General features: G+C 49.8%; 1 protein-coding gene across 3 annotated transcripts in view; it reads right to left on the bottom strand.

The window, feature by feature from the left end:
* The window catches only part of MYO1D (myosin ID), a 66,699-nt gene that overhangs the window by 38,754 nt on the left and 11,143 nt on the right, over positions 1–16,802 (bottom strand). For 2 of the 3 annotated variants that reach the window (XM_015885440.3, XM_015885442.3), the window contains exons 2-14: positions 11,415–11,623; positions 10,659–10,752; positions 9,779–9,944; positions 9,513–9,566; positions 8,799–8,894; positions 7,988–8,104; positions 7,484–7,687; positions 6,943–7,088; positions 6,743–6,857; positions 6,295–6,465; positions 3,427–3,497; positions 2,504–2,578; positions 1,514–1,646 (exon numbers count right to left, since the gene is read on the bottom strand). In XM_015885440.3, coding sequence (XP_015740926.2) covers positions 1,514–1,646; positions 2,504–2,578; positions 3,427–3,497; positions 6,295–6,465; positions 6,743–6,857; positions 6,943–7,088; positions 7,484–7,687; positions 7,988–8,104; positions 8,799–8,894; positions 9,513–9,566; positions 9,779–9,944; positions 10,659–10,752; positions 11,415–11,623 — 1,651 coding nt within the window. Of the gene's footprint in view, positions 1–1,513; positions 1,647–2,503; positions 2,579–3,426; positions 3,498–6,294; positions 6,466–6,742; positions 6,858–6,942; positions 7,089–7,483; positions 7,688–7,987; positions 8,105–8,798; positions 8,895–9,512; positions 9,567–9,778; positions 9,945–10,658; positions 10,753–11,414; positions 11,624–15,414; positions 15,570–16,802 lie in introns of all 3 variants that reach the window. The other variant, XM_015885441.3, reaches the window with a different exon arrangement.

Below are 16,802 nucleotides of genomic sequence, written 5' to 3'. Positions count from 1 at the left end.
GGCTCCCAAGTGACACAACCCAAAGGAAGAAGCACAAAGACCATCCTTAGGCCCCTGATCTACGCTGCATCTGCTTTTTTTTGAGGCACACAAAAATTCAGAGCCTTTAAAGTAACGCAGATTTGAAAAAAAAGCCTGGAGTGAGATCCATTCTGAGGTCCAGATTCATCACAGCGAGGCTATCCAAAATAGCTCAGTGCCAACTACACAACCTGTCTGCAAAGGGAAGGACCTACGGATGCTCTTCTGCAGGAGCACTGCCTGGGTCAGCCCTTAAAGCAAAGGCTGAAGCCCAAAGCTCATCCCCTCTGCTCCAGCCCTCTGCCACGATGCAGGTCAGCCACAGCCACAGCAGCCCCTGGCTTCTGACTGCTGGGCAGGAGCCCTCATTAACATGACCACTTAACGACAGCCTTCCCTTTAATGGGACCCATAGCCCCCATGGGTAACACACCACTCTACAGTTAACTGCATTGCTACCCAACAGCAAAGTGGGAAACATCCAACCTCCTCACCCCAAATCCTCAATGAAAACATAAGTGAGGTATAAATACAAAGAGAATATTTGTCCCTAAGTCTCTAACTCTGCCTTGGAAACAATTCCCCACCCTCAGATAAGGCTTCCATTTGTGACAGAGGTACTGGCCATAAACCAACTACTCACTTCACATCAACCAGCCATCCCTCCACCATGAATTCTGGTACCCACTGCTTCAGGATGGTGATGTGCCATTCCAGCTCCTCATCTCCCACTGTGCGTTACAGGAGCTGCTCTAGGCATTCTCCTGTTCTTACAAACACAGCCTGGTCTCATTTCTTCAAATAAATAAATGAATTTTTCACACAAGAATGTGCAGAAACGTCCCACCACGATGCCTTGAGGGCAGCCCCCCCTCCACACCCCCAGCACTTTCTGCCTGCATTGCTCTGGACCCTCCATGCAGGTTTCTTCCCTGTTGTGCAGCCAGGAGATAATGTGCCCTTACCTTGCTTTCAAATGAAATGCAGTGCAATGGAACACAGCACAACCCTGACACAAAGCAGCGCTTGCCAGAGCAACACTTCCTGCTAAAAAGCTCCATCATTCAGAAAAATAAAAGCTTTCACTTCTCGCCATCTCACACAAAGAGAAAAGAAGGAAATCACACTGAATTTCCAAAGAAGATATTTGGCACTGACAGGCAGAAGAAAAATCTCCACGCTGTGAAACTACATCCTCTGGGCCCTCTGCCAGAAGAGCTTTGTTATTTATTTGACACAATAATTATTACCCCCTCAAAGAGAGAGGCTCGGCTACAAGTGAAGGGCACGCAGCCACAATGCAGCTCCTTTATGCTGGGATGGCAGACAACCATCCCAAGAGCTCCCTGCAGCTGCCCACTGCCACAATCAGAGCTCATCTCCACTGATGAGCTTGGCTCAGTGACAGACAGCAGTGACAGGAAGGTGACAACTCCCTGCAGACGAGCTGTGCTCGGCACAAGTAGAGTCAATCTGCAATGGAAGCATTTACCTTTGACGCCAGGTTGTCCACCAGTGCAATCATGGAGTTCTTGAAGAGGGTAGCAGCTGTCAGAGGTCGCTTGGTGACCTCCGTGATGCTCAGTTTACCTTCGGGCCACATCATCTTCAGCACGGGATTAGAGCTAAAAGACAGTGGCTTTAATTGCACAGCACAACAGAAGGGCCCTAAGTGCTCCATTCAGCTCTACATTCAGCAGTGTGTGTGCCCAGATGTCCCTGCCATCCAAGTCAAACCAATGCAACAAAATCTCTTTTGCTTTTGAGCCACACAGAGCTCAGGTTTACACAGTACTTGATTTCAAGCTGTATTTCTGTGGTGCTGGGGAATGTGGCTCATTGGGCAGCACTGGTGGTAGGTGGGTGGTTGGACTGGATGATCTCTGAGGTCTTTTCCAGCCTTCGTGGTTCTATGATTCTACAATTGACATCCTTGATATATATATGAATTATTTCATATATTTTAGCCGTCATTTTCTGGAAGGTGAGATGAAACAGCCATGATGGATGGCAAGTGATATGGAATAGACTGGAGCAGCTTTCTGGAGCACCTTTAGGTACATGTTCTGATGGAATCTCACATGCACTTCTCAAACCTTCACTCGCCTCATTACTCTTTATAGCAAGTGACTGCGTGGTTGGATTCCATTCTGTCACAGCACATACAAAAACAACTCAATATATTTGCTCCTTTTTCCCATCACCCCAAATCTCTCTCTCGAAACGTGGGCTTCCAGTTGGGGCCAACTTATCTGATCAAATGCTGTTTGCTTTCTCTCTCATTGATGAGAGATGAATATTGGCACATCCACAGCTGGTTAATGACAAAGGCACAGAGCTCATCTCTGCACAGCGACGAGGGATCTGACAAACCCTACACAACCTGTGAAGCTGAGCGTTCATTTCTCCTAGCATCCACTCTACAGAAAGGGATTCAGACAGACCATATTTACACCAACCTCCTGAATGGTTTTATTCCTACCTGTTATACATGAGGCGCTTGAAGTCCTGAAATAAAGTGTCCTTGTTTTTGTCAATAAATCCAGAGACGGAGTAACTGCAGAAAGGAAAACAGAGTTAGTGCCAAGTTCAAGAGCTGCACTCATGACTTCTGCCTTCAGGATTTTCATGTTTCTATTCTCCTGCAGGAAACTTCCCACCAGCCCCTGGCAGTGCTGAAGTTCAGCCACTAATACAGAACTGGGGCTGTTTTTCTCCTTGGTCAAATGCTTTGGAATCAGCAATGTCTGTCAGCAACCACTCAGCAAAGACTCCAGAATGAATGGCATCCAATACAACTGCACTGGTTACCTTTATAAATCAAAGGTAAAACAATAAACCAAAACCCCCCTCGGTCATTTCCTTACTAACTCCTCTCTTTCTGCTCTGTCACCCTAAACCACTACATCATTTCAGTGCTGCTGCAGACAACTTCCTCCTATTGAAAGGTTTCTAACATACCTGCAGCCCCCACTCCTCCATCCTCCCTCATGCTGCTGTCTTCAGGCACAGAACACTTCCCAGCCTGCATGGGGCAGATCCCCTGCACTGCTGGGTCATTACTGCCACCCTGTCTTTTGAGTCAGCTCACACTGGTTTGAGAACTCCAAATCAGAGAGTTGAATAATCACACCAACAGATGTCTAAACGAGGTTTGATTAGCTCTCCATAGCTCCCTTCTATCACTAGTGACAGGTTTTGCTTCCTCCTGTTCATATTCTCCTTCTGTTTCAGTTCCAAATTCACATTCTATACAGCCACCAGCTTAAGATCTGATTGATAAGCAATTGCTGCGCTCTGCAATTCTGCACGACAGCTTCACACCGGCAGCACTAAATCAGAGCATCCTGCCACATCAAAGCTGGCTGAGGACAGAAATAGAAGGCACAGCTGAAAGGAACTCACATCACATCTCCAGCGTAGTGCTTGATTCGGAAATCTCTGTCGAACTCCAAGGTTTTGTCAGTCGCACAGAGCTGCAATAAATTCCACAGGCATTAAAATGACACCCTTGGACGCACACCTCATACACCAGGTCGATGGGGGAGGAATGGGACAAGCACAACCATAAGGGAACAGAGCAACCGGTGCTTCCCAGCAGGATGCACCCAGCTATGTAAGCTGCTTGGTTAAAGCTCGCCAACGTGGGAGATATCAGAAAGTGCTTAATGCCATGCTGGACTCATTAAAAGAGCTTTAATGAACAGCAGAAATTGTCGGGAAAAGGAAAAATAGGATTGAATAGCATCGATAGAGCTGATGCTCCTTGGGTTCCCGTGGGCATTATGGGTTCCCTATGGGCCTTACTGGATTCCTTGAGTATTTAAGCTTCTGAGACAGAGCAGAAAAAGGGGCACAAAGTGCTGGAGAGATGGGAAATGGGTAACAGCAAAGAGTCAGATCTTGGAGCTTTGGGAAATTCACAGAGCATGTGAGCTGTGGGACTCCTTGTCACATTGAAAAGAACCCAGTGCAGGAGGGCTGCAGACAGTTGGAGACTGGGAGCACTATTATGTGTATGTTTCATATCTCAGAGCTGTAGGGGCTGGAAGGGCCCCTCTGGAGGCCCTCCAGTCCAACCCAAGGGCCTGGACAGTCTTTGCAGCTCTCTGTTCCCTCTGCTCAACCTTTACTGCTGCCCAGCATCTTGGAATATGAAGAGTCACGAGGACAAGAATGGACCTTCTCACACCCTGACCTTCACAACCAGCTGAGGCTGACACTCATCGCTTCCACTCCACACCTCCACTAACAGAAGATTCTGGAATTCATCCACTATCACTGTGTTTGACACCATGAAATTACAAGATAATTAAAAAATAGTAATAATCAGAATTTAAAGATGTTGAGAAAATGAACCTCTGATGTTCAGGAGTACGATCACAACAGCTAGAACACACCTAGACAAGCATTATAGAATTGATAAGGTTGGGAAGGACACAAATGTCACCTAATCCAACCAACAGCCCACCCTCGCCGCACCATTAACCACCCCACTATCCCATTAACCACCCCATTAACTACCCCACCCCACCGCCCCATTAACCACCCCTCACCCCATTAATAACCACATCACCCACCGTGACGTTTTCCCTTGTCTTGGCCACCCCCAGGGATGCTGACCCCACCAACCACCCCAGCACATCCCTCACCTTTCTCAGAACCAATTTTTCCCCATACAATTCAGAGAAGGACCCTTCCTTTAGGAACGTCATTTTGACCACAAATATTCACAGTGGGAATATTTACCAGGATTTCTCCTGGCGTGTTTGGCTTTCACCAGGACAACCAAGCAGACAGCAGATGAGACACGCAGTAGGCAAACTAGGACACTACTATTTAGGGCACAGCAGCCCCTTAGAGCTTATCCACATGGAGCCAGTGTGCAACATGCTCTGCAGGGGAGCAGTGAGGCATTAACTCAGGCTGAAAGATGCTCCCATAACATAGCAGCACACGTCCTTTAACTCTTTAGGAACAGCTCTGCCCTGATCTGAGCTTTGTGGTACCCGGACAGAACTACTGCAGCCTATGAAAGTGAAATCAAGTCCTTTGTGTCAACACAGACTGGAAGAGGACAGCTCGGAGAGCTCAGATTTCACACTGCTCTCCTGTATGGGATAAGGGCTCATCAAGGAAGAGGTCTTAAATAACCTAAAGGACAAAGACACGAGATGGGGAGCACTAATTATGATGCTGAGAATTTTTGGGGTGGATTTTTTCAAGGCTCTATTGATTGACATGAGAAATTAGCAAGCCAGAAAGATACACCGTGCCCTCCACAACCGTTATTTATAGCAGCATTCCTCCTCTCCCTTCAGCTCAGTGCAAACAGCCTCCTGACAAGGCTGAGCAGTGCTGCAGTGGGACATGCACACATCACACGTGTATCTCACGTCCCCTATGCTGCAGAAGGACATGAAGGGCACTACAGGAAAGTCACATCTGGAAGAAAAACTGATTCTTTTCTGTTCTTCCCATCCTCGGCTGAACCGAAGCTGTGTGCACCCAGCCTCCCTGCAGGCACTCTTTAGCACATTTCTTATACAACCATGCTAATTCTGTATTTCTGACCTACATAAAACACCACACACGGGTTGGAGGGAGGAGGGGAGGGGGAGCAGCATCCTGAATAATGCATTTCCAACAGCGATTCTCAGCAGAGAGACATCAATATATTGAAATGCACTTCATAAATAAATGACATTTGATTACTCAGTGCGGATTCTCAGCTGAACCAGGCTGCTGAGCACGCTGCCATTCCGCTGCCAAGCCAGGAATAAAGCCCTTTAATTCACACTGCAAACAAAGCGAGCCGGGCGGCCCGACGGGCCATAGGCACAAGTGGAGACGAGCACATTTTGCAGCCAATGACGACGGAACAACAACCCGCAGCGCTGCAATAAGGCAGAAGTGTGAATAATTCCCTGTCATTCTGTATTACGGCAGCCTGGGAAGAATCCCACGTGAGCCGCAGCGCTGCCTCCATTGGTCCTTAATGACATCATGAGATGTCAAGGCACAACCAAGGCTGCTCCCAATGCTCCCAATGACAGCGATCCCGCATTGCACATCCTCGAGCTCCCTCTGCTGGGTGCAGGCTGCTCAGGGTGCACTGGGACGGCCCATTTCTGTAGCTGGGAGCTGCTCCTCCGCGTTTAATTTCATACCCTATAGTCACCATTGGACCCTCAGTCACTCTCCCAGTCTCCCTCTGTTCTGTTCTACCTAAATAACAGGAAAGGCATCGCAAAGAACAGAAGGCTGCAGTACCTTCCTGCTGGAGAAATGAGCGTGCTTCCCCAGCTTGCTGTTCAGAGCCTCCAGGAACATCTCATCCGTCACCTTCCCAACGTTCATGCAGGCGTCGTCCAGGATGGCGATGATCCCCTTGTGCTGCTGCTCCACCAGGTCCACAATCACCTGGTTGTTAAAGTAATCGATCTGGAAAAGCCAAAAGAAGAGGGGGAGCTGTGATGTGGCTGGCACATGTGTCATGGTTTTGTAATGTTGCTGTGAGAACGTGGTACCCACACTACCCACTGATGGAGCAGCACCATTTGCCTGGAGGACTGGACCCACCATCCATGGGATAGCATTTCCCACAGCCTGATCTGACAGCACAGACATGGATGTCCTACTGACTTCAAGAAGAACTCATTCCAGGCTCCACTTAGAGCTGGTGCTCATCCACCAACCCCTCCCCTGCCAAATCACTCACGTGCTTCCAGGGGATGCCCTCCCGCTGGTACTCCTCCTGCTCCTGCTTCAGAACCAGCTGAATGAAGAGCTGCTGCAGCTTCTCGTTGCAGTAATTAATGCAGAATTGTTCAAAACTGCAACAACATCAGGGGAAAAAAAAGTGAGTTTTCTCACATGGGAAAGGAGAAGGCAGAGCACTGAGCTCCAACAACGCGTCACCTGTTGTTGTCGAATATCTCAAAGCCATAGATATCCAGGACACCAATGACCGTGTTCTTCCCATGCACTGTCGTGTCGTAGTTCTTCACCTCAATCACATCATTGATGTGTGTCACAATCCAACAGAAGAGGCGCTCATAAATGGCCTGCCAGGAAACAGACACTGAGAAGCACTGCAGGCCTTTGTAACGTCACCCACTGCACACCCACTCCATTTGACTTCTTAGCAAAGGGAGGACAAGTGTTACTCCCTGTGCTGTCAGTTTCCCACCTTTCCAACAAGAATGGCAGCACTTTGTTTCCATGCAAATCCTAAAGGTTACTCCCCACCCTACAACATTAAATTTAACTGCTAAAGAAGTCGAGAATCCTTTTTCCCAAAACATTTAGCCCCATACAGCCCAGAAAAATGCACAGCGATAAAAGACAGAGAATGTCTTCCATTGGCATGGCTGCTCTGGTGCAAGACCCACTCCAACCACAAACAGTGTGTTTCAGTGTCACATGAAATCAGATGAAGAGAAAGGAAACTTCAGCTCACTTTTGCAAAGGCATCCCTGCCATAGGTGGCTTCTTGCTCGGTGTGCTGCTTGTCGATGACGTCCCGGCCCGTAGCAACAGTCCGGAATAAAAGGGCCTTCTCCACCATCTCAGATTTTGTTGACAGGAGGTCTGCAATGATGGACACAACCTTGCTGTTCTCTATCAGAGGAGTATCGCCATCCACGGAAAACTTCAAGTTCCCCTGCAAGAAACAGCAAGACATTTAGATTTCTAGATCATTTTTCTTGTTAATATAAAACAGAGGAGCCCATCTTTTATCTGCTATTCGAGTCATAACAATCTCTCACTGCATTAAAAGGGTTGGCCTGCACATTCACACATTTCCACAGTCAGTGGAAGCAGCAGAGCCTGACCCAAAGGAAAGAATCCCTGCTCAGAGCTCAGCTGAACTTGTGGAAATAAAATCAAAGACTGTGGGCAGTTGAGTCCCCATCCCCAGATTGTGAACAGCAGCCTCACACCCACAGGCAGAGAACTTTACCAAGTGAAGAATGGCTGCCACGATTTTGTAGACAGTCTGAATCTCCTCCTGCTTGAATCCTATCACCTTCATGGCATCAGCAACAGCCTTGAACTCAGCACCATCGTTGATGGAACACTGCAGGAGGGAGATGGTTGGGACATGAAGTGAGAAAGCAAAGGGAATGGCTTTAAACTGAGACAGGGGAGGTTTAGGTCAGGTATCAGGAGGATGTTTTTCACCCAGAGGGTGGTGATGCACCAGAACAGGTTGCCCAAGGAGGCTGTGGATGCCCCATCCCTGCAGGCATTCAAGGCCAGGCTGGATGTGGCTCTGGGCAGCCTGTGGGGTTAAAACTAGATGAGCATTGTGGTCCTTTTCAATCCTGGCCATTCTGTGATTCATAGACTCTGCAGCCTACAAGAAACAGGGAAGTAATTCACTATTTTTCAGAAGCAAGAAATTGCTTTGAGATTGATCCTAACACCATGCTGTACGTCTGCACATCCCAGTGGAATCTGCTGTGGAAGGGCAGAAGCTGCTCATAAAACACAGAACAAGCAGTGCAGTCACAGAACTGCTCAGCACAGACAGTGCATTTGTGGCCAACACCTTGCTGTGAGGAGTGTGTACAAATACACAGCGTTGGAGGGGTTGGAAGGGAGACCACTGAGCCCAAGCTCATACACAGTCATCCCCAAGGTCCAGAGCTCTGCTACAAACAGAACAGTGTCACCTTCCCATAACGCTGCTCTCCACTTCTGCTAGCTCAGCAGTGATTCAAACACTGAAGAAGCATTCAGAACTTTAAGACGAGCTTCCTGCCACTCACCTTGAGCTGCGCTCCAGGAGAGATGTAGCTGTATGCAGACGCATCCTTCTGCAGATGTAGAGAGCGCAGCATCTGGTCAGACCCCCCCTGCAGGAGCTGTGTTGGAAGGAAACCAAATACAAAGCAAAAAGGTGAATCAAAATCAAGAAAATCCTCCATATATTTTTTTTCCATAGTAAATCCATCTTTTTTTGAGTTCTTTTTCTTATTTACCTGCTTGCCAAGCAAAACCATAAAGACATGCCATGTGAGAATAAAGGTTATAGTAACGGGTTGACCACTTCCCCCAAAGGATACATGAGGGAATTGCTGTACAACATGGCAGACATTAAAAAGAGCTCAAAGAAATAAAGAAAGTGAACTTGGGGTCATAAAATTACTTCCATATGAAATAAAGGCCTCAAGAGAACACTGAGGGGGTAGGAGGATTACAAACAACACAGTGAGCCAAAGTCCAGTGCTGTGCCACACCTGTCGGGTTACTCTCAAGTTGGCAGAGGATCAGTGTGGGACTGGAGATGGACTAAAATAAACCTTCCCATGCTCTTTCCCTCTTCACACCACTGCAGAACATCATACATACAGAACAGATCGCCCAAGTTGCAACAAGGGAACCCTCTGCAAAACACACAGGGTGTGAAAGCACTGCCTATGTGCCTGTCATGCCTGGGAAACTTGGAAAAAGGGCCTTGGTTCCACTAAATGGATACCAACCTGGTAAAAAGAGTGAAAGCTCCGCTCTCCTGGCTGCTGCACGATCACACGAGACTGCAGGGAGAGAGAACAGCAGCAGGTGGGTATTTCTGTACCTGGATACTGAGCACTGCCCCACTGCAACCAAAGCTCAGCAGAGGCAGAACAGCTCCAAGCCAACCTCCTACACAATGGCGATGCTGGACACTACCAGCAAGGCACAGCCACAAGCTGACCACAAGAGCGGTCCTTCTGAAGCACTCCCCGCTGCCAGCAACTGGGCTCACCTTTTCTAGTAAGTAATTGTTGATGTGGCCACCGATGGGGTCTCCTTTGAAGTCGAAGTTGATGTCCATGTACTTCCCAAAGCGGCTGGAATTGTCATTACGATTGGTTTTGGCATTGCCAAAGGCCTCCAACACACAGTTGGATTTCAGCAGGATGTTCTTCACTCTTTAGTACAGATAAAAGAGAACAGGATGAGTTCTGTACCCAAACCATGGCTTTTTTATTTACAAGAACCTGCAGTGAAGATGTGAGCAACAGCAGAGATGATGTGAGCAACAGCAGAGATGCTCTTTGGTGACGCATTCAGGCAGGTGTGTAAAACATCAGCAACACCACAAGGAACCAGCTGGGAGCTCCTGGTGCTGCACTTCAGAGCTGAGCAAAAGGGAACCAACCTTCCCACTGCAAACAGCATCAATCAAAACAGCTCCTGCACACAGACAAGCTTTGGAAGTAATTTCTTAACTTATTTTGCCAACAGTTGGGACAAAAAGTATCCAAGGTTGGTACACAATCTGTTTCATCACAAAGCCATTTGCTTTACTCTAAGAGTGACAAACACACTGCAGTTCAGGAGCATGCAAACCCTAAAGGACACAAAAATGCCCCCCGTGCTTGATGTTCTGATCTCATTCACATATTTTGAACAAGTTGCCATTGGAAATGTGATTTCGAGATGCTGATTTCACTTTGAAAGTCTGAAGGCTTGAGTTCTTCCTTGCTTTTCTATGGGATGTTAGCAATCGATATTGCAAAACGGCCAGAAGAAAAGCTGTATCTGAAGAAAATGCTGCCAGATCAGCATGCAATTAGGGGAACATCAGTAAGACAGGAAGAGACCCGAGGATAAAGCCAGGCCCCTTTCTGCACAGCCCTTACCTTTCCACCTCTGCCCTCTGCCCTGGGTTGGTGATGGCTGCAATGTACTGCATGATGTACTTGCTGGCCTCTGTTTTCCCAGCCCCACTTTCACCTGAGGGCACAGAAAAGGGACAACAGATTGAAAATACCAAAGCACATCACTGAGCAGCACCCCAAACCCACCATTACAATGGCTGGGGCTTTCTGGTTTTGTTCTTTCCAGCAAGCTCATTTGTGCCTGCTGCTGCTGTGTGGTTGTGATGTAAGGTTTCTCAGGTTGGCACACAGAGCATCAAAGGAATATTGTTAGAGGAGAAGGACTGGCAGCAGCAGAGCTGGGAAACACAGCACAAGGAGCCACTGTTCAGCACACATCTCAGCTTTTCAGAGCTGGGGACATCAAGGAAATGAAGTGCCAGGATCCAGATAGCGACCATTCATGGCACAGACCCCACTCCTGCTGTCAGCACCGTGATGCACAAACAGTCTGAACAGAGAACAAAGCACTGAGCAGCCATCAGAGGGGCAGAAATCAGCACTTCTCCAGGGTGATGCCTCTCACCACTCAACCTCCTGCACACACAGGTTAACCAATGACCAACATCCACTAATGAGGCTGAGCCAGTGGCTGGCAAACCTGCTCATGGCAGGAGGGTGGAACTGGATGGTCTTGAAGGTCCCCTCCAACATTCAGTGACCCTATAACACCAGCTCTTGGCTCACCACTCACCCTATAACACCAGCATTCACCACAAGGAAGAGCCTCCAGCTCACCCGATATCACAATGCAGGTGTCCTTCGATCTCCTCTTCATCGCTTTGTACGCAGCATCAGCAATGGCAAAGAGGTGGGGCGGCCTCTCATAGAGCTCCCGGCCCTTGTACTGCTCGATCATGTCCCGCCCGTAGATGTTCAGGTTCTTGTAAGGGTTCATGGAAACCACCACTTCTCCAATGAAGGTGTAGATCCGTCCTTTTTCAAACCTGAGGCAAAAAAAGGGAGAAAAATCAGGAGAAATCTGGCATGTTTTCCACGTGGGCTGTGCATTAATTCATCAATGCATTAATTCATCAGTGCACGGAGCACAGCAGCGTGGCTATGGAAAGAGAAGTACAACCCAGCAGCTCAGAATCTCACCCCATACAAAGGCAATCTGTGCTGCTGTTGCACTTACAGATGCACAGCGGATCAGATGACAGCCCCACAAACACACTGCACTTCGGGGACAGCAAAGCTCTGGCTCACCAGCACACACAGGCTGGCTTCAGCCATCACCAGGTATCTCTGCTTCCTCCAGTTTGCCAACACAAAACGGGTTCTGAGATGGAAGCTGTACCGCCAGCACTAAGGATGAGCGAGACGAGCGCTGCATTTAAGCCTTACGACATTAGATGGCACCACAAGACCTTCATGATGCAGCACCAACCCCAGTACTGCTCTGCTGAGTTTATCACCACCTCCAAGTGGTGACAGCCGGGACTTTCTCTGCCGTCCGCCCGAGGGTTCCCTGCAGCGTCTTGGGACGGTTTGGGTGTGATAACCCCGAGAAATGCAACCCAGGAACCAGAGCTCTGCTTTCTGAAAGCCTCCAGCTCCAAAGTACTCACATGGGAAGCCACAAGAACTGCAACAGCTCTGCAGGTTCCTGCAGTCCTCAGCTGCACTTCCCAAAACTCGAAAAGCAAAGATATTTTGTGTTTATGGAACAAGCTGCTTGGAAGCTACCATAAATGTATTAGAAAATAGAAAGCAATGTGACAGGGGCTTATGGCACAGCCCCGCAGCCTGAGGATGCACGGCAGAGGGAGGAGGAGGAGGAAGAGGAAGATGATGGAATGACACTGGTGGGCAAATGGAGGGCAGCTGCTGCAGCTGTGCGAGGCCTCTGGCACGGCCCTGCACCACGATGGCTGCGATGGACAGAGATGGTTCCCAGCTGGATGAAGGGCTGGCTGGCTGGCTGCAGCCACAGCGCTGTGCTTGGAGACCAGTGTCCATACTGGGACCGGTGCTCCTCAATAACTTTATCAGGGTCTATACTGGGACCGGTGCTCTTCAATACCTTTATCAGGGTCCATATTGAGCCCGGTGCTCCTCAATACCATTATCAGTGCCACAGGAGATGGGATCAGCACACCTCAGCAGCTGCAAGGACACTGAGCTGAGTGGTGCAGCTGGTATGAGAGGAGGAAGGGATGATGCCATCCAGAGGGACCTGGACTGGCTCCTGAAGCGGACACACGAGAGCTCAGTGAGATTCAACCCAGCCAAGTGCAGGGTGTTGTGCTGGGGCCAACCAGACCCTGCCCATGGCACCGGGGTTGGAACCAGGCGACCTTTAAGGTCCCCTCCAAGTGAAGGCACTCCATGATTCCCTGAGGACAGGTTCCCTGCGGGTTGGCAGATGTACATCTCAGCGTGGCTCTGTGGTTACGGAGCTGCCACCCAGTGACACCCCTGCTCACCTCCTGCTCCCTCCTCTCCATTTCCCAGCACTGAGGGGTCCCAGCGCTGCTCTCCGACGCTCCCAAGCCGCCCCTCACTGCTGATAAAGCCGCTTTTCATCCGCCAGCTGTGGCAGCCAAGAACAGCAGCGGCTGTTTTCCTACCGCATTGCTCTGCTCTGAGTCCTGCTTTGCTTTGCCCGAGGAGGAACTTGTGAAAACTTAAGCAAACAGCGCCTGCCTGCAGCCTGAGGTGCAAGCAGCATTTGTGTTTTGGTTCTGCTGCAAGGAGGGGTCACGGAGCAGAGCAGAAGAGCTCATCTAGTGCCCCAACACCCACTCAGCAGCAGGATTTTGTTATTGGAAGCCACGCACAGAGCAGGTGTTAAGAGAAAGAGCTGCCCTGCTCCCTGCAGCTGATGCTTCCAGGGCCAGACCCCATTTGTACACATCAGCAAACCCCATCCTGCTGCACGGCGAGGCTGAGGAGAAGCGAGAAGTGAATCTTCCACTCATTAATCTGGCATCTCAGAACCAGCCCAGCAGCCAAAGGGAAAGGTTTCAGCTGTATACGTGTGTAGGTCCCACCTTGACATCTAACTACCGCTGGAAAACACCACACCAATCAAAGCTGAAGCAGAAATCTTGGCCACCAGAGAGCACTCACATTTAGGGCTTCTCCCACCTGACAAACACTGCAGTCAAAAATAAAACTGTCTGACCGAGGAAATGATGCAACTTGAAATGCACTCAGTACAAATAAAGAAAAGAGTTAGCTGGCAAGGCTGGGAACCCATACTGCAAAACAACATCTGCAGAACGCAGACGGTTCAGCAAAGGCATCCTACCATGCGACCAGACACCGCCATCCACACTACACGGGGAATTCTTCATTAATCATTCACTTGGTAACTCCTCTGCTCTGCAGGTATTTATAAACAGTGATGAGATCCCATCTCAGCCCTCTCTTCACTGAGCTTAACAGCCCCAGATCCCTCAGCCGTTCCCTATTCCCCTGCCATCTTCACAACCCTGTGCTGCAGATGATCGCTGCCTGCCCAGCACCAAACACAGCATCCCAGACATGGCCCCCCCAGGGCAGAGCAGTGGGGAGATCACCTCCCTCTCCCTGCAGCCCACCCTCTACACATTGTACTCCAGGGTCCCCTAGGCCATCCTGCCCACCAGGACATGCTGCTGGTTCATGGCCAACCGTTGGTCACCCATTTGCTACCAAAACTGCCAGGTCCTTCTCCTGCTACAAACCCCCCGTGATTTGGGTTACCCCCAGTGACAGCTCTGCTATCTCCTACCACCCAACACACACAGCGTTCTATTTCTGCAGGTTTTGACTCCCTTCTCACAGCACACGCGCAGGAAGATGTCAATTAAAACCCATTTCACTAAGAGATGTATGTGCACAGCCAAGGATGGGCTGCTGAGGGCCCTGAAGCCCTGGTGGTGGAATTGCATTTACCTGGGTTTAAAGGCAAGTCAGACAAGTGTGCCCCTCAGACGTGACACCAGGTCTCTCTACTGAGCATTCACTGCTGCTTCAAGTAACCCCAACCAGATATCAGACAGGGAAGAACGCCCTCAGCTCCTCCAGAAAACCGTTCACAAAGTGCATGACGGCCAGTCACCCCCATCAGAGGAGGGTGCAGACAAACAGGGCTTGTGTTGGCAGAAGCAGAGCTGAAATATTTTTACTGCAGCTGAAAAACAGACCAAGGAACTGCCCAGCGTCACCTCCTCGTTCTTAGAAAACAAACCTGCTCTGTTGCGATGCTTGCTGGGCATGCCTGCAATGTTTTCACCCTGAAAAGCTGCTATTTAAGCTTATTTAATGGGCAGGTGAATTTTTTTCTTGCAGCTGTCCTGCACGGACTCGGTTTTTACACGCTGCCAGCTTCACAAAATAGGAAATGCCATTCAGTGTGCATTCTGCACCACTCCTTTCCTGTCGGGAGGGAGCAGGGAGGGCAGGCTGAGGAATACTCCCATTCATCTGCAGTCTTCGCTTCAAGAATCTTTCGTCACGACATCGCCACTGTTTGAAGGAAAACAGTGCACCAGGAGCAGCAGTGCCACGTCGTCCCCAGCAAAGCCACGCTCAGGAAGACGGCTGTAAGCTGAGCAGACTCAGCTCCAGCACAGCTGACCCTCAGGTCACAGCTCTGCAAGTCACAAGGTTGGGTCAGGGGAAGGGGAAATGGAAGGTGGGCGCTGACCTGGCTGCAATGAATGCTGAATGAGGGCTGGGGCCACGGAACGTGGCTGAAATGGAATACTGAGATCCCTCTCCTTAAGTATGAAGTTAAAATACTGACCTTGCACTGAGAAACTGCCAAACCACTAAACACAGGAGTCACTGAGCCCTCGCTGCTGCGTGCGTCAGCGGGTGGGATGAGCTGTCCCTCCGGCAGCAGGGAAGCGCTGCGCTCTCCTCTTACAGCTAGAAGCAGAGCAGAAGGCACAAGCAGACCTGAAGCAGATAACACGAGAAAGGGTTTTTTTTGACAAGCTCTCGGGCAGAACACAGCGCCTGGGGTTCCATCTCCCATCCACACCTGGAGAAGCTGCTGCTGAGCGCAGGCAGAGGAGATGCCTGCTCCTGGTTTCTCTGCAGAGAGCACCGAATCACACTGCTTTCCACGTGGAAAGTTTGATTGCAACCCTGTGAAACCCCAGTGCAATAATTGGATGGGCCTGCTCAGAGCCCTGTACGACCCCAAGGTCAAATTATCCCAGGATCCTGTATCTAACCAGGAACGAGACACGAGGACAGCAACTGTATGGTCCATAATGTTTGACAGCAGGTTAGACAACAGCTCAGCACTTCTGAAAGGACATTAAGGGGAGGGGGACAAGGTGAAAAAGTGAAGGCAACAAAAGTTGGTTCTTCCATCTGCTCCCATCACACGTGATGTCAACCACAGGCATGCAGCCTCCTCCAACAGAACCAACTTAACTGCATGAGAGCCATAGAAGTGCTGTGGAGCGGGGAAGGGGAATGCAGCCCTTCTACCTGCTTTGGTAGGTGAGCACCATCTTGCCAGGTAGCAGCAAACATCCAAGTTTTTGTGCAGCAAAAAAGAGTGGAAATGGACTCAGCCTGGCAACCAAAGGCTTGAAACTGAAAGTGCTTCATCAGGGGAGCAGGATCTTGGCTGAAGGTCTCAGTGGAGGCAGCGAGGAGCAGCGAGGGGCATCGTGCAAATGATATGCACCAAATTCTGCTCTGCTTCAGCAGTGTGCAAGCTCTGCAGTGAAGGTTTGTGGGAGCAGCATCCATGCAAAGGCACTTCTGACAACCACCAAGGGTGCAAATGGAACTACAGAGTCCTGCAGCACAGCACAAAATGGCAGCAAAGCAGAGGCTGTGGGGGATACCTCTGCTCCCACGTGTTCCACAAGCCGAGGTGCCAAGGTACAGTCAGGGCATTTCACAAGGACCCTGCAGCCAGCCACGAGCTGCTGCTGCTCAGATGCTCCATTGTTCTGTTGCAAAGAGATATTCTGCATCTGTCAGAGATGGGATGCTGCTGGATGCTCCTGAATGCGGCATTGTGAGGGCACAGCGTTCAGAACCCCCCTGAGTCATCTGCACAATGCTGAGAGCACTGCGGGGACCTGGGACAGCATGGGGCTCAGTGCCACCAACCCCACATGGAGGGGAAGGGGAGGCACAGATACGTGGTGTGTTTCAAACATCCCT

This window comes from Coturnix japonica, chromosome 24 (genome assembly GCF_054131305.1).
Source record: "Coturnix japonica strain WE chromosome 24, WE-NBRP24, whole genome shotgun sequence".
In the NCBI taxonomy this organism is placed as follows: domain Eukaryota; kingdom Metazoa; phylum Chordata; class Aves; order Galliformes; family Phasianidae; genus Coturnix; species Coturnix japonica.
This window is presented reverse-complemented; position numbering and strand designations above follow the sequence as displayed.